This window comes from Hemitrygon akajei, chromosome 10, assembly GCF_048418815.1.
Source record: "Hemitrygon akajei chromosome 10, sHemAka1.3, whole genome shotgun sequence".
Lineage (NCBI taxonomy): Eukaryota > Metazoa > Chordata > Chondrichthyes > Myliobatiformes > Dasyatidae > Hemitrygon > Hemitrygon akajei.
The window spans coordinates 22,858,149-22,881,274 of record NC_133133.1 but is presented as its reverse complement, the minus strand read 5'-3'; the positions used below and the strand labels follow the sequence as shown (position 1 = coordinate 22,881,274).

Here is a 23,126-nt window from a genome sequence, read left to right as displayed (position 1 = left end):
AATGTTAACTTGATGAATCTAGGCAAGTACTTTAAGAGTTACAACTCTTAATGAGAGGGGATCTCATAGAAACATTTTGAATGTTGAAAGGGTTGGACAGAGTAGATGTGGAAAGGCTGTTTCCCTTGGTGGGTGAGTCCAGGACAAGAGGTCACAGTCTTAGAATTAGAGGGTACCCATTTAAAACAGAGATGGTTGTTGACTTTGGGAGGGCACAGAGTGACCACTCCTCGCTGAACATCGACGGCTCCTTGGTGGAGATCGTAAAGAGCACCAGATTTCTTGGTGTTCGCCTGACGGAGAATCTCACCTGGTCCCTCAACACCAGCTCCATAGCAAAGAAAGCCCAGCAGAGTCTCTACTTTCTGCGAAGGCTGAGGAAAGTCCATCTCCCACCCCCCATCCTCATCACATTCTACAGGGGTTGTATTGAGAGCATCCTGAGCAGCTGCATCACTGCCTGGTTCAGAGATTGCACCATCTCGGATCACAAGACCCTGCAGCAGATAGTGAGGTCAGCTGAGAAAATCATCGGGGTCTCTCTTCCCGCCATCACGGACATTTACACTACACACTGCATCCGCAAAGGAAACAGCATTATGAAGGACCCCAGGCACCCCTCATACAATCTCTTCTCCCTCCTGCCGTCTGGGAAAAGGCTCCGAAGCATTCGGGCTCTCACGACCAGACTATATAACAGTTTCTTCCTCCAAGCTATCAGACTCCTCAATACCCAGAGCCTGGACTGACACCTTGCCCTATTGTCCTGTTTATTATTTATTGTAATGCCCACACTGTTTTTGTGCACTTTATGTAGTCCTGTGTAGGTCTGTAGTCTAGTGTAGCTTTCTCTGTGTTGTTTTTTTTACGTAGTTCAGTCTGGTTTTTGTACTGTGTCATGAAACACCATGGTCCTGAAAAACATTGTCTCATTTTTACTATGCACTGCACCAGCAGTTATGGTCGAAATGACAATAAAAAGTGACTTGACTTGACTTGAGATGAAGAGAAATTTTTTTAGCCAGAGGGTCGTGGATTTATGGAATTCGTTGCCACATACAGCTGTGGAGGCCCAATCATTGAGGGTTTTTAAGGAGGAGATTGACAGGTATCTAATTAGTCAGGGTATCAAGGGAGATGGGAAAAAAGCCAGAAATTGGAACTAGACGGGAGAATAGTTTAGCTCATGGTGGAGTGGCAGACCAGACTCGATGGGCTGAATGGCCTACTTCTGCTCCTTTGTCTTGTGATCTTGTTACAAAGAAAGGAAACAATAAATGGAAGGATGTCACATCTCGAGGAGAAATACCTTATGATTGATCCTCAAAGGTAACAGTTAATAAATTTGTTAAAAAGGTATACAGGATACTTTTACTAATGAGACAAAGAACAGATGAGCAGGGAAGCTATGCCAGAACTGTAGACATTATTCAGACCAGAGTTTGAGTATTCAAATTGTAAGAGATGTGATTACATTTGACAAAGTGTAGTGCAGATGTACATGGATGTTGTAAAAGTATTGAATAAACCTGGATTCGTAGCCTTTAGAACAGAACGTCAGATCAAGTGCACAATATTACATTAGACGTAGACTTAGATGGAATAAACAGGAATAAGCTACAGTATATCCAATGGAAACGGAGTACAAAACTAAGGGACAGAGATTTTAAATGATTGATAAGAATGGTGGGAAGGTGAGAAGAAAGAAACATCTACAAGGTCATTGAAATCTGGAATTTATTGCTTTTAATGGAAGCCGCAGAATGTATCTTCACATTTAAAGTCTTTGGATGTGTACTCGAAGTACTATGTCATGTAGGGATAAGGACCTGGCGCCAGAAGGTGGAATTAGTAGTTAAATTGAAATGGGAGATCCTTTTTTTTTGCACGGGGGTGGATCAATCATGCTTTGGGCCTGTGTTGCAGCCAGTGGCACGGGGAACATTTCACTGGTAGAGGGAAGAATGAATTCAATTAAATACCAGCAATTCTGGAAGCAAACATCACACAGTCTGTAAAAAAAAATACCTGTGTGTTCATGGGTCACCCTGACTGTAATCAGGGTGTGTAATAGTCACTTCCCCTGTCTATATATGACTGAGTGGGTTCTCTCCCAGGGTCATAATTCTTAGTCTGTTTTTGTGTTTGTTGCAATGAAAACAGTTATTGAGTTTAACAAGCTTACCTGTCTGTCATCTTGGACCAAATGCTCGACACATTGGTGTTAGGAGTGGGATTAGAAACTGATGGAGGGATTGAAGAGCTATGACCATAACACCATAAGACCATAATATCGGAGCAGAAGTAGGCCATTCGGCCCATTGTTTCTGCTCCACCATTCAATCATGGGCTGATCCAATTCTTCCAGTCATCCCCACTCTCCTGCCTTCTCCCCATACCCTTTGACGCCCTGACTAATCAAGAACACATCTATCTCTGCCTTAAATGCACCCAATGACGTTGGATAGAGTGCCTTAAGACCTGGGGAATAAGTCAAAGGACTGAGCAGTATGCCTCACTATACTCTGCACACCAGGCCAGGCTTATGAAGGTGGGACTCAGAGGAAGGACCTGGGAACCGAGTATCGTGATTTCCCAGGGAACCCCGATGGAGTGAGCATATCCGGGCTCCACAACTCGGGGAACATGGCGGAGCTCTGCTCCCGGGGTGGCGAGGCAGGCCAGGTGGCTCAGGACGGCTCCCACCAGAGCCCAGCGCAGCCTTTGGGAAATGCCAAGCAGGCGGCGCTGCCCGAGACCTCCAGCAGAATCCCTCCATTGTTGCCTCTCCAGGTGGGCTGTTTGGGTGAAGATCAAGGCCTATATGTGGGCTGCGTGGTGGAGGGCATTAGATGCCGTGCGTTGGTGGGCACAGATCAACCATAACCATCGTCCATCCAGGTGTCCTCCCCAGTACGGACCAGCCATCCCCACCTGGGTGGACAGTGACAATGACCCAGCTGGCTGCTGTCACCGGCGATTGTGCCGTGATGAGAGGGAGGAGGTGTCTGTGCATCGCAGTGGGGCAAAACACAGAGGAGCACGAGCTGTGGCTCGCCGACATCCGGGACTTCTGCATCACTGGGCTGGACTTGCTGTCCCGCTGGGTGGTGGTGGGGGGGGGGCACATGTGGATATGCCGGGGGCGACACCCTACCCTGGCACAGAAGCCGTGGATCTCCAGCAGGGCCACGCCAGAAAGCAGACCAGGCGGGCACAGCAACAACCACCACCAGTCATGATGAAGGGTCCTGACGAAGGGTCTTGGCCCGAAACGTCGACAGTGCTTCTCCTTATAGACGCTGCCTGGCTTGCTGCGTTCCACCAGCATTTTGTGTGTGTTGATTGAATTTCCAGCATCTGCAGATTTCCTCGTGTTTACCACCAGTCATGCAGCCCGCTGCGGTGCAACACGACAACAGCGGCCCGACACAGCACAGCAGAAGCAGGGCCGAGTGATGGTGAGATCTTCAGCAGAATGCCTTCACTGTCACCTCTCCGGGTGGGCTGTTTGGGTGAAGATCAAGGCCTATATGTGGGCTGTGTGGTGGAGGGCGACAGATGCGGTGTGTTGGTGGGCACAGGTGGCAGCCGGTGGCGAGGTGGGCCTCCCCAACACTGACCAGCAGCTGCGCTGTGAGCAGGTGAGCGATCCCGTGCTGACTCGGATGAGGGAATGGCTGAGCGTGGGACAGCGGCTCAGTGAGCAGAGAGCTCCACCCTGGATCTGGAGATCAAAGCCTGATACTCTCAGTGGGGAACGATGGAGATGTGCGGTGGGTTGCTGTTCTGGCAGTGGCAGGTGTCCGATGGTGGCAGACATTTCCTGCAGCTTGTGGTCTCCCCATGGTGCTGTGGTTGGGGCACAGGCTGGTGGGGGGGGGGGGGGGGGTTGGCCAATTCAGGGTTGTAAAGACGTTGGGCAAACTGCTTCTACTGGCCGGGGTACAGGCTGAATGAGGAGTTGTTCGTGGACTGCTGCGACGCTTGCAAGTCCCAGAAGAAGCCGGGCCACCAGTGTAGGGCCCCAATGCAGCAATACGTGGTGGGGACCCCAGTATGGATCTACTGCCCCTCCCAGAAGAAGGGACTATCTCCCCCCCCCCCCACCAAGCTGGGAAGCCACTGGAAGGGGCAGGAGAGGTGCTCAATGTGGTACGTCAGATGTGGCTGCCCGAGCAGTAGAAGGCAGTCGTGGTGCACCGGGATTGGCTGGCACTGTATCAGCACTTGGCTACGACCGGTCCAGCGAGGCTGAAGGAAGTGACGCTCTGGGTGCCCTGCCTCCTGCCTCACCAAACAGTGCCTCTGTTTGGACTTAGTTGTGGAGTCTGGGATGGCTGCCACCGGTGGGGATAGCGTGGCGTTCCAGGGGGCGTGGTTGACGGCCCACCTCAGTATTGATAATGACCAGTGCTATTTATTGTTCTCGTGTTAAAATGCTTTCATGGGAGTATGGTGGGGTGTTCAAGTTCATTAATTGTTTCACTTTAGCCTGGATTATACAGGTATTTGCATGAGTGTTTGTGGGTCACCTTGACTGTAACCAGCGTGTGTAATAGTCACCTCCCCTGTCTGTCTGTGACTGAGTGGGCCCTTTCCCCGGGTCATAGCGCCCGGTCTGTTTTTGCGCTTGTTGCAATAAAAACTGTTGTTGAGTTTAACGAGTCATCATGCTCACCAAAATATTAAAATGGTGGAATTCTGCTACAGAGTGATCCAGAATTAGTCACATTCATTTCAATTGAGATTAGAAATTGAACTGGAATTGAACCTCTTTGCTAAGCTCCCTGCCTATTCTCCTCACTCATTTTGCAAAACATTAAACTAATCGCAAGAAGAAGATGAGAGCCTAAGAGAACGGGTTCTGTTTGTACTTTCAGTGAAGCATGCACCTATCATGTGGTAGCACCATGATGTATGCAATTTATATATTATTACATATAACCTATAATGAATTATTTAAACAAATAAAATGCTACTCAATTTTACTCAAATATTACTGAAATGTTCAATACACAACACTGTACTCTAGTTAATGATGAGAAGAGTGTTCATCTAGTTGTCAGTAAGACTGTAGGAAAATATAAATATTGTAGTCAGTTGGGCAGAAAAATATTAACTAGAATTTAATCCAGGCAAGTGTGAAATAATACACCTGTATCCTTGATAATGGTGTTCATCAGAACTACGTAACAAAATAGATACAACCGAACCCCTTGACCATGTCTGCATGCTTTTATACTTGGAGCTTCTGCCACAAGATTGGCTGATTAGATATTTGTCTTAACAAGCGGGTGTAAAGGTGTACCTAATAATGTGGCTACTAAGTGCTTCTGACTGATGACCCAAGAAGTAAAACAGTCTTGCTGTAAATCTCGTCCCCTCAGTCAGTTGGATTGGGAAGGAACAGTGAGGAATATTAAATTCATGTCATTTTCATATTTAATTGAATTATGTGGTATAAGCACATTTTCCTTCTGGTCTAATGGCATGAATATTGATTTCTCCTTCTGGCTGGGTAGCCTCCAACCTGATAGCATAAATATCGATTTCTCTTTCCAGTCCACAAAGAGGCTACCTTCAGGGTGGAGGAGCAACTTCTTATATTCTGGGGCTTCCAACCTGATGAAAATGAACATCAATTTCTCCTTCTGGTAAAAAAAAAGAAATTCCTTCCCATACTTCTTCTTCTATTCCCCACAATGGCCTCTTGTCTCTTCTCACCTCTTCTATTACCTCTGCCTGCATCCCTTCCTCTTTCCCTTTCTCCTACGTCCACTCTCCTCTTCTATCAGATACTTTCCTCTCCTGCCCTTGACCTTTCCTACCCATCTGGCTTCACCTCTCATCGTCTAGCTAACCTCTTTCATTCCTCCCCCCCACCCCTTTCCCCACCTTTTTATTCTGGTATCTCCTTTCCTTTTCAGTCCACGAGAAGCATCTCAGCCCAAAATATCAACCGTTTATGCATTTCCATGGATGCTGCCTGACCTGCTGAGGTACTCCAGCATTTTGTGTATGTATTTTGCTTTGGATTTCCAGCATCTGCAGAATTTCTCATGTTTACTTTCATCACTGAGGTTGGAGAACACTGAACTTCACACATGGTGCTCCAGCATCATATCTCAGTCAATTGATTGTAAACAAATGAGAAGGTATCTACTACTTCAAAAGCTAAAAGCACCAAAACTAAAATGAAATTTTGTTTTTGATCAGCATGCTATATATGATATTGAAATGTTTTATAATCTTAAGTAATCAAGAATGAGATCTAAACTAAGGTAAGTAAGAAGCATGTAAGGAAAAGTTTTTTGAAATTCTCAACATGATTCCACATCTGATGAAAATCAAACAAAAACTTTAGATGATGTACACCTGAAATATAAAAATGATCTAGCGCTTTCCTGGCATATATGTTGAATAAATACTTCACAAGCTTCCAGTCGGGTACAGGTATCAATTACGACTGATGTTTCAATGACAAAATCTGCCATCTTCTTCAGGGATGATGACGGCGCATATCTAGTCTGATGGTATTTATACACCTATAGTCCATTCCTTGTGATGGGTTAGTCCTCATCCAATCAGGCTTCCGCTCTCCCACCTTGCTTCCAATCAAATTCCAGTTCTTAGAGCGAGACCTTCGTTTTTGTTAAAATTCTTTTCCTCTAGTTTCCTTCATGAGGTGAAGGAAATCAATCGGGCCTGTAAAAGGGCTGACAGAAAACCCAGGAAACTTAACAATGAGGAGGAACCCATCGCTACTGCCTGTCTCCCCTATATTTCCACAGTTTCTGGGAGGATTGTCATGATCCTGAAGAAATACTGGATTAATCCACTGACAAACCCATAAGGAAGCTCATGTTACAGCTTATATGGATCAAAGATGACCTGGGACTCTGGTCGTCTGGCATTTACAGGATTCCCTTTGAATGTGAAGCAGCGTATATCGGCCAGACAGGGCACATGGTGGAAACCCACATCAAAGAGCACAGAAGGCATATCTGTTTGGGCTACCCGGAAAAATCAGCCGTAGCAGAGCACTGTATTCAAAATGGCAACGGGAATGACTTTGGCACAAAATTTCTGTGCCATGAAAATGGCTTTTAGAACTGCCTGGTAAAGGAAGCCATTGAAATAAAACCAGAGGAAAAGAATTTAATAAAGATGAAGGTCGCACTCCAAGTAAGAACTACTATTCTATTGTAAGCATGGAGGGAGAGGGGAAACCTGATTGGATGAGGACTAACCAATCAGGAGGGGCAGATTACAGGGGTATAAATACCACTGGACTAGACGTGCCCAGGCATCACCCCGATAAAGATGGCAGAGTTTGTCCTCAAAACGTTGGTTATAATCGATACCTGTACCCAGCGGGAAGCCCATGAAGTATTTATTCACCTAAAATATATAAGTTCCAAGTTAAAAGTAAATTTACTATTGAAGTACATATATATCACCATAAACAACCCTGAGATTCCTTTTCTTGTGGGCATCCTCAATAAATTCCTTATGGAATAATAACCATAATAGAATCAATGAAAGACCACACCATCTTGGCATTCAACCAGTGTGCAAGAGACAACAAACTGTGCAAATGCAAATAGACAAATAAGCAATAAATATTGAGAACAAGGCATGCAGTGTTCTTGAAAGTGAGTCTATATGTTGTGGGAACATTTCAATGTTGGGGCAAGTGAAGTTGAGTGTAGTTATTCCCTCTGGTTCAAGAGTCTGATTGTTGAGGCATGATGACTGTTCCCAAACCTGGTGGTGTGAGTCCTGAAGCTCCTATGCATTCTTCCTGATTGCAGCTTTTTAGTATAAACAGGAAGTGTTGGAAAATTTAGCAGCTCAGGCAACATTTGTAGAAAAAAAAATTATGAAGTCCAGATGATGCTGTTTGGTCATACTATTATAGTCTGAACAGTTAGCTAGGTGATACAGCATCACCCAAATTTCATATGGCAACTTGTCAGGCAGACAAAGGAGTTTAGCTGCCTATTTAATGGCCACATCATTTTAGCTCCTTATAGGCATTCTGTTTATTCCCTCTGGCTGCCAGATCCCACACTCTCTGCAACTTACTCACTTTCTCTTTTCAACAGAGTGTCAATTAGAGACTAAGATGATGTAGCCATTAAGTAGTTAGCTAAACTCCTTGGTCAGTATGACAGGTTGCCAAGGTAAAATTTGGGTCATATCGTAGCATCTGGCTGACTATACGAACAATGCAGCCTGACTCTACAACATCACCCAGACTTCATAACTGCTTTTTACTCAATTGTTGACTGAGCTGCTGAATTTCCCAGCATTTTCTATTTGTGTTTTAGATGTCCATCACCCGAAGTTTTGCTTTGATTTTTATCAGATGTGGAGTTATGTTGAGAATTCTTAACAGCATTTTCTTTAGATATTTCTTATTTGTATGTTCTGTGGCTTGTGTTCTAAATGCGACAATAATTCAGATTGACTTGACAGCTTTTTACTAAATGTATTTGCTTTAGAAGAACCTTTAAAGACAAGGCATGAAATGAGGTTGAACCAATGCAGATCTGGAGTGCTATATTTAAGTTTAAAACTCATAACTTCAACTGCGTGAGATAAACTAAAATAGAATCCATTGATCCTTGCTGGGAATTGCACTTGTTTGGGTTAACACAGCGTAGGCTAGAATTATACAAGTTAACAGCAACAATAATCTTAATTTAGATACCATTGTTAACATACCAACAATTTTCTGAGGTTCTTCACAGGATATTACTTAATAAAAACGTTGAAATAATGTACTTAAAGAGATATTACAGCAGATGGCCAAATATTAATTACAGAGGTAGCTTTTAAACAGTGTTTTAAGTGGGGGAAAAGCGGGGTGGGGTGGGTGGGGGTGTTGCATATGGAAACATTAGAAGACAATTACAGAGCTGAGGAACTTGGTAGCTCAGGAAGTCAAAGCTGGATAAGCAACAATATCACAAGTTGTTGAGTACCGAATGAACAAGAACGAGACTCTGGCCATCTTCAGAAACAGTAATAAGAATTTTAAAATGAAAGTTTTGCTTAAACTTATGGAGACCATCAAGGATAGAGGTATAAGGAACACAAGAGTGATGGTAATGTGGGTTGAGATATGATATAAAACAAAGAATTTTGGATAATAGAGTAACACCCACAAAATGCTGGAGGAATTCAGCAGGTCAGGCAGCCTCTCTGAAAAGGAATCTATCAACAAGACTTGGCCCGAAATCTCAGCACTTCGTTCTTCACCATAGATGCAGCCTGACCTGCTGAGTTCCTCTGCGTGTGTTACTCTGGATTTCCAGTATCTACCCTATCTCTAGTGTTTAGAATTCTTGGATAATTCCAGGGTTACAGCGACCAGATTGATAGAAACCAGTTGGTGGTATATTCAAATAGTTTAAGTCTGGAGCTTAGAGGTTAGAAAGATGGGGATGAGAATTTCAGACTAGATGAGCTGAGGCAAAGGACGGAACTAGGTAAAAACAGAAAATGATGAAGACACTCAGCAGCTCAGGCAGCATCTGTGTATGAGCAACACTTACCATTTCAAGTCCTGGATCCTCATTAGAAAATTCTGCCCAGCAGTCTAGGAGGATCTGAAACATTTACTATACTGCTTTCCACAGATACTGCCTGACCTGCAGAGTGATAATTTTTGGCATTTATTTCTACCTTTAGAAAGCTGGGTGATAATAAAAACGTAGGAATAGGTACAGTTCATGACTAATCTCATACGAGGTCTCAGCTTTGATTCAGTGTGAGAAATCTGGACATGCAGCGTCTGTGGAAAGAAATACTTGAGGATAAGAACTTAGAAAGCAACTTGCTAATTTCTTCCAGCATTTAATTTTAGATTCCAGGCATCGGAAGTACATTGCATTTGATTTGATATTCATTTGAATGTTGCATGTGGGGATAAGATTATGATCAACTGTGAGGAATCTGCTGCAATTCTCTGTCCAGGAGTAACACGAAGAGGCTGGCTATACTCAGGGACTTTGGAGGTAGTGATTGAAGCACTTTAGAAGATATTTTTGCAAATATTACAAGCATTAAGTTAGAGCTATATCACTTTTATTGCAAATTGCTGTCAGATCTGTACCTGTGCAGATGAAGCTCGGCAACCCGCCATAGATTAGATCATCGTTGTCTGGTAGAATAAATGGACATCGGGCCTGGACTTCCAGGCAGTATTGCTTACAAGGAATCCTGCGAGGACACAGAAGTTGTGAGGCTTTGAAATACTCCGAACACAGCCATGCTTTGTAGACTGCCTAAAAGATCAAAGGAGGGGATATTTGGGTTGGGGGTCAAAGGTCAGAAAAGAGAGGAAAAAAACATATTTAACAAAAGTCCATAAATCTAATGGCATATTTATTTAGTTCATTATTTATTGTGATACAGTGCGGAATAGGCCCTCTGGGCCATGCCACCCAGAAACCACTGAATTAATTCTAACCTAATCATAGGACAATTCACAATGACTAATTAACCTACGTCTTTGAACTGTGGGAGGAAACCCAGATGAAACCCACATGGCCACGGGGAGAATGTACGAACTCCTCACAGACAGCAGCGGGAATTGAACCCCGATCGCTGGTACTGTAAAGTATTGTGCTCACCATTACCCTGCCATGAGGTTGGATGGCTTCATGCACTTCTTTTAAAGCATTATTATTGGATACCACTTTCAAAGCATAAAACTATCACGTGGTCAGGTATAAGGACCCATGTCCTTAAAGTTTTGTTTATTCTTCAAAGGTTGAAGTAGGTTATTTTAACATGACATTACAGCCAAGAATACTAAAGCATACTAGCCCATTATGCTCAATTTTGGACCCAATTTTCCTTACCTTTTATCTAAGTGCATTCTAATGTCCATAAGTCTTTTGAATAACCATATTTGGTAAAAATAATATTGGAATTCATGGATTACAAGCCTGAACTTTGGTGTGGCAAATCTGTATTTTTTCAAATTTCAGTTAGGAAAGTCCTTTTTTTAAAGTGTTTCATTCCTCTTTGTTGGTTTTCATGAATTATTTCAGAAGTGGAAGGGTGAACTCTTTGATTTGATCGAAGCAACACTGAAGTTGTATAAGTTTGATAGGAGCTTTCAGACAGTGGAAGGCATCAACAGTAGCCCTACTACTCAAGGAAGGGGAGACAGGTAAATCTGGGATTGAGAGTAGGATGGAAAATCTCAATCAGAATCAGGTTTAAAATGACTGGCATGTGTCATGAAATCTGTTGTCTTTGCAGCAGCAGTACAATGCAATACATAATAATAGAGAAAAACAACTGTGAATTGCAGTAAATAAATATATATATATATATATATATATATATATATATATATTATATACACACACACAGACACACACAGTCCTCTGTGAGGACTGGTGTGTGTTCCCTGGTTGAAATTTTTTAATGGAAATGTTAACAGGGTACTTTGAAAATGAGGATAAGATCTGGCAGAGTCAACATGAATTTCTGAATGGGAAATCACTTGATTAATTTAACTTGAGGGCGGCACATTCTTCCCATGATCATGTGACTTTCCTCCAGGTGCTCTAGTTTCCTCCTGCATTCCAAAGATATTCGGGTTAGTAGGTTAATTGGGTCACGTGGGTATAATTGGGTGGCGTGGGTTTGTTGGGCCTGTTACTGAACTGAATCTCTAAATATAAAAAAAATCTGTCTTTGAAGTTGTTATTTTGCTTAGTGGGTAATATATTGAACTGGACAGAGGATTGGTTAAAGGACAGGAAAAGAGCGGTAGAAAATTTTGGGGTAGATGGCTATCACTAATAGGAGTATCATAGGGAATGGGGATGGGGCCCAAGCTCTTCACCAACTATAGCAATACCTTGGATGACAAGTTTAACTATAGTTTTTGCAGGCTTGCTGATGATGCATAGACAGCTTTTAAAGAGGGCCCAGGAGGACAGAGACAGGAGGATAAAGGCAGGTTAAGGGAAAAAACAAAGATATAACGGCTAACTATCATGTGAAAAATTTTAATGTCTTCCACTTTGGTAGATAACATAAAAAGGTGGTGTATATTTTAAATGATGAGAGTTTGAAAGATGATGTTCAGAGGTAATTAATTGTACTTGAATTGTTGAATGTTACTATGCAAATCCCAAGAGTTATTAGGAAAGGAAATGGTATATTTGCCTTTTTTACAGGAAGACTTGAAAGCAGGAGTTGAGGCATCCTGCTCCAATTAGGGAAAGCCCTGCTGAATTTACATCCGGAATATTGTTTACAGTTTTGGTATCCCTTCTTAAGGATATACTTGCAAAAGAGAGAGTAAACATCCTCTCATATTAGTCATTTCCACCCTGGGATAAAGGTGTTGGGTGCCCACTCCATCTTGGCCTCATCAACTTTTATATCTCTAACATATCATCCCACATCTTGCTTCACTCTGAAAAAGAAAGGCTAGTTTGCTCAACCTTTCCTCATTCAGTGTGCTGTCTAGTCCAGGCAGTATCCTGGTAAATCTCCTCTGCATTCTCTATACAGTTTCCACACCCTTCCAATAATGAGGTGACCAGAACTGAACAAAATATTGTAAACGTGGAATAATCAGGGTTCTAAAAAGCTGCAATGGCAGTTTTGTCACATGAGCAGAGGTAATAAAGACTACCTACTTCTGTGTATTTAAAAGGGTAAGAGACAAGCACATTAAGACTTGGAATTGATGTTCCCTGGCTAAAATATCTTGGAGCAGGGGTAACAGTCTAGAATAAGGAATCCACCTTTCAGGACAGTAGGATGAGAAGAAATTACTTCATCCCACAATTTCAAAGGAATCTTTGGAGTTTTCTCCCCAGTCGCGCTCTGGACACTCAGATCAAGTATGAAATTGATATTCAGAAGTTATCTTTAAAGAATATAAGTTAAGGCAGGAAAGTGGCACTGAGGTAAAAGCTCCATACCGCTTCCCTTTCTTTTGCTCTTATGTTTCTAATTCTTCTGGCCGCTAACATTTATTCACAGTCTCTAATTACGCTTGAGAGACGATGGTGAGCCATTTTCTTCAGTTGCTTCCTTTCTGGATCTGGAGCACTGGAGGTTGAGGGTCAATCTGGTAGAAGTTTAAGAGCGGCACACTGTCGATTGGGTAGGTAGAGTCCTCTTTTAGGGTAGGACTGTCAAATACTAGTAGGCAAAGGTTTAATGTGAGAGGGGTAAAAGTTTTAAAGATGTGCAAGGCAAGTTTTTTGCACAGAGTAAGGGCAGTGCCAGGGGAGGTGGTAGAAGCAGATATGATTGGAATGTTTAAATGGCATTCAGACAAGAACATGAACCATAAAAACATAAAACCATAAAACATGGGAGTAAATTAGGTCATTATTCGACCCATTAAGTCTACCTCACTATTTTATCATGGCTGATTTACTACTCGTCTCAACTTCATTCTTCCCATAACCTTTGACTCCCTCACTAATCAAGAACCTATCAACCTCTGCTTTAAATACACCTATTCACTTGACCTTCATAGCCATCTATGGCAATGAATTCCACAGATTCACCATCCTGTGGCAAAAGAACTTCCTCTTTATCTGCGTTCTAAAGGAAGTTTTTGTATTCTGGGTCTGTGCCCACTGGTCCTGGATTCCCCTACTATTAGAAACATCCTCTCCATACCCACTCTATCTAGGCCTTTCAATATTCTATAGGTTTGAATGAGATTCCCCTCAGCTCACTCTTCTAAGTTTCAGTGAGTACAGACTCAGAGCTATCAGATACCCCTTGAATGGGCAGGAATGCAGAGATAAAGACCATGTGCAGGCAGATGAGATAAGTTGGATTAAAGGACCTCTTCCTATATGTCCTTCATTTGACTTCATTAACTTTGCCTCCAACTTTCTACCTGCCCTCAAGTTTACCTGGTCCATTTCCGACACCTCCCTCCCCTTTCTTGATCTTTCTGCCTCCATCTCTGGAGACGGCCTATCTACTGATATCTACTATAAGCCTACAGACTCTCACAGCTACCTGGACTATTCCTCTTCCCACCCTGTCTCTTGCAAAAATGCTATCCCCTTCTCACAATTCCTCCGTCTCCGCCGCATCTGCTCTCAGGATGAGGCTTTTCATTCCAGGATGAAGGAGATGTCTTCCTTTTTTAAACAAAGGGGCTTCCCTTCTTCCACCATCAACTCTGCTCTCAAACGTATCTCTTCCATTTCCAGCACATCTGCCCTCACCCCATCCGCCCGCCACTCCACTCGGGATAGGGTTCCCCTTGTCCTCACCTACCACCCCACCAGCCTCCAGGTCCAATGTATAATTCTCCGTAACTTCTGCCACCTCCAACGGGATCCCACTACCAAACACATTTTTCCCTCCCCCCCTTTCTGCTTTTCGCAGGGATCGCTCCGTACGAGACTCCCTTGTCCACTCGTCCCCCCCATCCCTTCCCACTGATCCTCCTGGCACTTATCCTTGTAAGCAGAACAAGTGCTACACCTACCCTTACACTTCCTCCCTCACCACCATTCAGGGCCCCAGACAGTCCTTCCAGGTGAGGCGACACTTCACCTGTGAGTCGGCTGGTGTGGTATACTGCATCCGGTGTTCCCGATGTGGCCTTTTATATATTGGTGAGACCCGACGCAGACTGGGAGACCATTTCGCTGAACACCTACGCTTGGTCCGCCAGAGAAAGCAGGATCTCCCAGTGGCCACACATTTTAATTCCACGTCCCATTCCCATTCTGATATGTCTATCCATGGCCTCCTCTACTGTCAAGATGAAGCCACACTCAGGTTGGAGGAACAACACCTTATATACCGGCTGGGTAGCCTCCAACCTGATGGCATGAACATTGACTTCTCCAACTTCCGTTAATGCCCCTCCTTCCCTTCTTACCCCATCCCTGACATATTTAGTTGTTTTTTTCTATCTCTCTGCCCATCACCCTGCCTGTTCTCCATCTCCCTCTGGTGCTCCCCCCCTCCCCTTTTCTTTCTCCCGAGGCCTCCCATCCCATGATCCTTTTCCTTCTCCAGCTCTGTATCACTTTCGCCAATCACCTTTCCAGCTCTTAGCTTCATCCCACCCCCTCCGGTCTTCTCCTATCATTTTGCATTTCCCCCTCCCCCCACTACTTTCAAATATCTTACAATCTTTCCTTTCAGTTAGTCCTGATGAAAGGTCTCGGCCCGAAATGTCAACAGTGCTTCTTATAGATGCTGCCTGGCCTGCTGTGTTCCACCAGCATTTTGTGTGTGTTGGCCTACATGTCCTATGCAGCTTTTGTATTGAACAGGTTTTATCATGTTGTTGGCAGCATCTTCCATCATACTACTGATGACTGAGAGCAGACTAATGGGCTGGTAATGAGATGCATTGGAATTGCCCTTCCCTTGAATAAGACAAACTGGTGCAATTCTCCATATCGCTGGATGGATTCCAATTTTATAACTGAAGCGTAATTCCTTGGTTAGTAGTGCAGATCACACAGGAGCTGGGATTTTTGCCAGGAATCACAGCCTTTGGTGTTTCTAGCACTGTCAGTTGAACTAGGCAAGGGCTGGCTTTAGTGATGTTTGAGGGGCAGGGGCGGATCAGCTCCTCATCTCTTCTGAGGCACAACTGCTTCAGCAGGTTCTCATTGAAGCTGGTGATGTTATGGGAGACCCCACCATCTCTTAGCTGTTCATTTGCATGCCACTATTCATTATTGAATGTTCTAGAACTGCAGAGATTTGATTAGATTTACTTGTTTAGTGATCGTTTAGCATGGTCTACTGACAACAAATCTCACTGTTTGATACGGTGCAAACCAGTGCCACTGCCTCACCAAGCTGGCACCTCAACTTTACCTATACCCACCCCCACTCCTGGCATGCTCTTCTGCATTCCTCATTGGACTAGGGTTGATCCTTTGACTTTAATAGAGTGATGGACATGGGTGACCATGAAATTACAAATTGTGCTTCTTCACAAATGGTTCAAAAGTCACTTAAGTATGGAAATAAAAGTAATCTTTTTCATAGATGCAATTGTTCACAGGATGTGAATATTGTAATCAATTCCGGCATTTATTGTTCATCCGTAATTGTCCCTGAAATGATGAGGCCATTGGGAGTCACATAGAAGTTAGACAAGGAATGAATGGCAGATTTCTTTCCCAGACTGACATCAGTGAATCAGATGTGTTTTCTCAAGACAAAGCAGTAATTTTGTGTATTCTGTTACCAAAACAAGGATTTGCTATTAAATTCCAGATTTATTTAATTACTGGAGTTTAAATCCCCAGCTCTAATAGTAGGATTTTGAACTTGTGTGCCTCGATCAGTAGTTTAAAAATCTGGTTGCTGGTTGAGAAACTTAATTGCTAAGCTGCCATGAGCCATCTAAAATCACAGAAAGAAGGCACGAGCTGTGGACTCAGTTACAAGGACTCCGCATGTTTTCACAATTATTTTTATTTCTTCATATGTTTGTTTATTATTCATTGAGATACAGCACGGAATAGGTCATGCTGGCCCTTTGAGCCGCACTGCCCAGCAGTCCCCCAATTTACTCCTAGCCTAATCAAGGGACAATTTACAATGACCAATTAACCTACCAACTGGTAGGTCTTTGGATTGTGGGAAGAAACCGGAGCACCCGGAGGAAAGCCAAGCGGTGACGGGGAGAGCACACAAACTCCTTACAAGCAGCAGCAGGAATTGAACCCAAGTCGCCTGTACTGTAAAACATTGTGCTAACCACTATACTACCATGTATTTATGTAACATTTCCACACTGCATATTGGTTGTTTGTCAATCTTTGTCTGCAGTTTTTCATTGATTCTACTGTATTTCTCTATTTTTCTTAATGCCTGTAAGGAAATGAATCTCAAGGTAGTATATTGTGATATATATGTACTTTGATAGTAAATTTGCTTTGAATTGTGAACTCAAGCAGTTGGTGTGATTACATATTTCCATTCTTTGATTAAACCTGCTTATGTCATTTATAAATCTGCAATTTAAATTATTAACTGTTTCAGTTACCAAGATAACATACAAACATCTGTTTTGTTGGTCAATGGTGCAGCAAAAAAACATGTCATAATCTATATGTAATCTACTGCTGGAAATTTATAAAAAACTGAATACGTTGTGTTGCTGATTCAGAAAAATTGCTGCTCATATTTATCAACACACACAGAATGCTGGAGGAACTGAGCAAGTCAGGTAGCATCTATGGAGGGGAATAAACAGTCAGCATTTTGGCCCGAGACCATTCTTTCAATAGGACTGAGTATTCCCCTCCATAGATGCTGCCTGACTTGCTGAACTTTGCCAACATTTTGTGTGTGTTGCTGAAGATTTACAGCATCTGCAGAATCTCTTGTGTTTATGATTTACTACTCATATTTATGCCAATTTAATGGATTAGTGCAGGAGTTCCCAATTTTTTTTTTTTTAAATGCCATGGCCCCTGCCATTAACTGAGGGGTCAGTGGACCCCAGGATGGGAACACCTGGATTTGTGGAATTAAATGGTTCTATGGTATATATGAAACAAATATACCACGGACACGGACTAGAAGGGCCAAGATGGCCTGTTTCCATGCTGTAATTGTTATATGGTTATACCTGATATAGCCATATATACTGTGGGATGACAGTAATTACAAGCTCTTTGAAGTAACAACCTATTGAATAAGGAACTCCACTATCTGGGTCATGTCTTCACCTTGCTGTTTGTGGTGAACTACATATACCTGTCTGGACACGCCCCCTACTGACTGCTCCTGTGGCTCCTCCCACAGACCCCGGTATAAAGGCGATTGAGGTCTGAGCCTGGCCTCTCAGTCTCCAGGATGTAGTATGGTGGTCAACCACTGCTTGTTCCTTCTTCCAGTCAATAAAAGCCGACATCTCGCCTTTACGTCTCAGAGAGAGTTATTGATGGTGCATCAATGCTGCTGTCAGGTAGGTGGCAAAGCAGCCAGAAGTCCCACATCACCAGGTTCAATAACAGCTACTTTCCCACAACCATAACGTTCTTGAAATGACCTGCACAACTCTAATCTTACCTCAGCAATGGAACTCTACAGGCTCCCATAGCACTACCATGGAATTGTTGCTGACATTTCCTTCACCCATTGTCTTGTTTTGGACATTCTTTTCTTTTTCTCTTCACTGCCTTGCACAACTTGCACACTGGTTGCTTGTCAGTCTTTCATTGATTCAATTGTATTTCTTTGTTTTACTGTGAATGTCTGCAAGAAGATGAATCTAAGTCCAAATGAGCGAAAGTCTGCAGTTGCTGGAAATCCAAGCAACACAGATGAAATGCTGGAGGAACTCAGCAGGCCAGGCAGCGTGTATAAAAGACTACAGCCAACTTTTTGGGCTGAGACCCTTTATCAGGACTGCAAAAAAAGATGAAGAGCCCTTCATCTACCTCCTACCCAAGATCCACAAACTTGCCTGTCCAGGTAGACACACTGTTTCTTCTTATCCCTGCCCCACTGAACTTATATCTGCATACCTCGACTCAGTTTTAACTTACCCTGCTTCAGTCCCTTCCTACCTAATCCGTGACACTTCACACATTCTTGATCTTTTCAATGATTTCAAGATTCCTGGCCCTTATCATCTTATTTTCAAATTGGATGTCCAGTGCCTATACACCTCCATCCCCCACAAGGAAGGCCTGAAACTTCTCTGATTCTTTCTGGACACTAGACCCAACCAGCTCCCCTCCACCATCGCTCTCCCCCGTCTTGTCCTCATTCTTAATAATTTCTCCTTCAGCTCCTCCCACTTCCTTCAAACAAAAAGGGTAGCCATGGATACTAGCATGGGTCCCAGCTATGCCTGCCTGTTTGTCAGCTACGTGGAACAGTCTATGTTCCAAGCCTACACTGATATAGAACATAGAACAAAGAAATCACAGCAAATTGCAGGCCCTTCAGCCCACAATGCTGTGCTGACCATGTAACCTAGAAACTGCCTAGAATTTCCATACTGTATAGCCGTCTATTTTTCTAAGCTCTGTGTACCTATCTAACAGTCTCTTAAAAGACCTTATTGTATCCACCTCTACCATCGTCACTGGTAGTGCATTCCATGTACCCACCACTCACTGTGTGAAAAACTTACTCCTGACATCCCCTTTGTATCTGCTTCTAAGCACTTTAAAACTCTGCCCCCTCATGTTAGCCACTTCAGCCTTGGGAAAAAGCCTCCGGCTATCCACACAATCACCGCCTCTCATCATCATATACACTTCTATCAGGTCACCTCTCATCCTCTGTCGCTCCAAGGAGAAAAGGCAAATTCACTCAACCTTTTCTTATAAGGCATGCTCTCCAATCCAGGCAACATCTTTGTAAATCTCCTTTGCATTTTCTCTGTAGTATCCACCACCTTCCTGTAGTGAGGTGACCAGAACTGAGCACAGTACTCCAAGAGGGGTCTAAGTAAGGTCTTATATAGCTGTTACATTACTTCACGGCTCTTGAACTCAATCCCACAGTTGATGAAGGCCAACACATCGTATGCCTCCTCAACAACAGTATCAAACTGCGCAGCATCTTTGAGAGTACTATGGATGCAGATCCCAAGATCTCTCTGATCCTCCACACTGCCAAGGGTCTTACCATTAATATTATATACTGTCTTCAAATTTGACCTACCAAAATGAACCACTTATCTGGGTTGAACTCCATCTGCCACTTGTCAGGCCAGTTCTGCATCCTAGCGTTGTCTGGCTGTAACCTCTGACAACCCTATCGCTCCCCAACTTTTCCTGTGTTACATCAATGACGACATTGGTGCTGTGTCCTGCACCCATGAGGAGCTCGTTGACTTTATCAACTTTGCCTCCAACTTCCACCCTGCCCTCAAATTTACCTGGTCCATTTCTTGATCTCTCTGGAGACAGTTTATCTACTGATCTCTATTATAAACCTACTGCTACCTGGACTATACCTCTTCCCACCCTGTTGCTTGTAAAAACGCCATCTCCTTCTCTTAATTTCTCCATCTCCGCTGCATCTGCTCTCAGAATAAGGCTTTTCATTCCAGAGCTAAGAAGGTATAGACCTTCTTCAAAGAAAGGGCTTTGTTTCCTCCACCATCAATGCTGCTCTCAACCGCATCTCTTCCATTTCATGCACGTCTGCTCTTACCCCATCATCCCGCCACCCTACCAGGGATAGGGTTCTTTTTGACTTCACCTACCACCCCATTAGCCTCTGCATCCAGCACATAATTCTCCGTAACTTCTTCCAGCAGGAACCCACCAGCAAGCATGTCTTTCCCTCCATCTTACTTTCTGCAGGGATTTCTCCCTCTGTGTCTCCCTTGTTCATTCATCCCACCCTTCTGATCTCCCTCCTGGCACTTATCCTTGCACCTGCCCCTATACCTCCTCCCACATTACCATTCAGTGCTTCAAACAGTCCTTCCAGGTGAGGTGACACTTCACCTGCGAGTCATCATCCGGTACTCCCAGTGTGGCCTCCTGTATAACGGGAAGACCCGACACAGATTTGGAGACCATTTTGCTGAGCACCTACACTCTGTCCACCAGAAAAAGTGAGAACTTCCAGTGGCCTCCCATTTTAATCCCACTTCCCATTCCCATTCCGACATATCAGTTTATGGCCACCTCTACCTTCGCGATGAGGCCACACTTAGGTTGGAGGAGTTGGAACACCTTATATTCAGTCTAGGCAGTCTCCAACCTGATGGCATGAACATCAGTTTCTCAAAGTTCTGGTAATACCCTCCACCCTTCAACATTTCCCATTCCAATTTCCCTCTCTCAGCTCATCTCCATACCTGCCTATCACATGCCTCTAATGGCCCTCCCCTTTTCTTTCGTCCATGGCCTTCTGTCATCTCCTATCAGATTCCCCCTTCTCCCTGTATCCTTTTCACTAATCAATTCCCCAGCTCTTTACTTCACCCCTCCCCAACTTCCGATTTCACCTATCACCTTATGGTTCTTCCTCCCTCTCCCCCCACTTTCTTACTCTGACTCCTTGTCCTTTTTTCCCAGTCCTGATGAAGGGCTTTGGCCCAAAACATCGATTGTACCCTTCCCATTGATGCTGCCTCGCCTGCTGAATTCCTCCAGTATTTTGTAAATGAATCTTAGTGTAATATTTGGTGACACATAGATACCTTGATAATACATTTTTGTTGAACTTTAATGATGTTCTCTGTGTTGTCTGAACCTACATGTTTGTGAAACTGCTGTAAGGAAGTTTATCAATGTACCTCACTGTACTCGCACATATGACACCGAACTAGATTTAAAGATTCAAGATTCAAATACATTTGTTATCACAGAATGTATAAATTACACAACCTTGACATTTGCTTGCTGACAGTTAGCCTCAAAGCAAGAAACCCGAAAGAATCCAATTAAAGAATAAAAATAAAAGTAAAAGACATGCACTCAATGCGCAAGAGAAAGAAAAAAATACAAATCTTGCAAACAATTGAAGCAAACACAGCATTCTGAACAAAACCAAATGGGAAATGCAGAAAAAACTCAGCCAATTAGGCAACATCTGAGAGAGATGAGAATCCAGTCAACATTTCAAGTCATTACTCCTTCCTCAGAACAGATTTTCGATTTTCTGACCCAAAACATTGTTTGATTTCTCTTTCCACTGATGCTACTTGGACAGGCTGAGTTTCTAAGTTTGTTTTGTATTCCAGCATTTGCAGTTTTATATGTTTATCACAGTAGATCTCTAAGATGAGTGGGTAAGTCTGGAGGATGGAGAAAAGAAAAGTAACCGGAGGGTTGCCTGTGCTTATTTAAACTCTTTTGTTGTCAGGAGCAGCAAAAATACTGGTGAGATAATTCATTTTGATATGTGTGTCCAGCGTGACCCCCTTCCTCCTCATCATCAGACATTTAGTCAACAGCCCTTCAGAAGATCTTTCTGACCCTAAAATAAAGGCCACATGAAACAATAGTGGACATTTCCCCAAATAACTGAAAGCCAAAAGCATATGGATGTCAGACAATGATTAATTTAATGGGAAATGAATGAAAGAAACTTGGATAACCAATATCTTAACTTGTTTTTGATGTATTTCTATTATTCATGGAATCAAAACACTGCCAGCTTGTGTTACAGAGGCTGGAATATTTGACTGGACAATTTTTTGTATAAAACTACTAAAGTTTCCTTTTTATTTCTATTGATTTAAAGATACAGCAAGGCAACAGTTCATTCCGACCTAATGAATCCACACTGCCCAATGACACACATATGATCTATTAACTACTAACTCATACGTCTCTGGAATGTGTGAGAAAACTGGAGCAGCTGGAGGAGACTGATTTATAGTCTGCAATATTCTTTAATAGTCCTTTTTATACTGTGTACAACATTACCGATCTTAGTGTCATCTGCAAACTTGCAGAACCACCCATCCACATTTTCATCTAAATCATTGATATATATCCCAAAAAGGAAGCCATTATCCTTCTTTACACAATTTATGCATTATGAAATTTCATGAACTGCAATGGAAGGATTAGAAAACCTATTTTAAGTATCTTATAGGTGTCTTAGATATCTATAAAGATGCTGGGAGAGTCCTGGTTGGATACTAGATTCACCACTACCTTCACCACACAAACACAACCTTTGGATGACTGAGGAAAAAGATAGCGTAACATCAGATATCTGAAGTAACACTCACAAAATGCTGAAGGAACTCAGCAGGTCGTGCAGCAACTACAGAAATAACCAGTTGACGTTTTGGGCCCAGACCCTTCTTCAGGACTGGAAAGGAAGGGGGAAGATGCCAGAATAAAAAGGCAGGGGGAAGGGAAGGGGGGCAGCTAGAAGGAGACAGGTAAAGCCAGGTGGGTATGAAATTTAAAGGACTGGAGAGGAAGCAATCTGATTGGAGAGGAGAATAGATCATAGGAGAAAGGGAAGGAAGAGGAGACTCAGAGAGAGGAGGTAGGCAGGAATGAATGATGAACCAACCTCATACCTCACTACATTTGCATTACTTTATTTTTTAAAAATTATATAGATATTTCTTATTGCAGTTTATAGGTATTTTACGTATTTCTCTGTACTGAGTCTGCAAAACAACA

The 23,126-nt window shown here is 43.1% G+C and overlaps 1 protein-coding gene across 1 annotated transcript in view; it reads right to left on the bottom strand.

The window, feature by feature from the left end:
* Positions 1-23,126, bottom strand: part of LOC140734217 (NALCN channel auxiliary factor 2-like) — a 475,332-nt gene that overhangs the window by 37,443 nt on the left and 414,763 nt on the right. Inside the window, exon 3 of the mRNA XM_073057897.1 lies at positions 10,127-10,298. Within this exon, the coding sequence (XP_072913998.1) occupies positions 10,127-10,298 (172 nt within the window). The remainder of the gene's footprint in view (positions 1-10,126; positions 10,299-23,126) is intronic.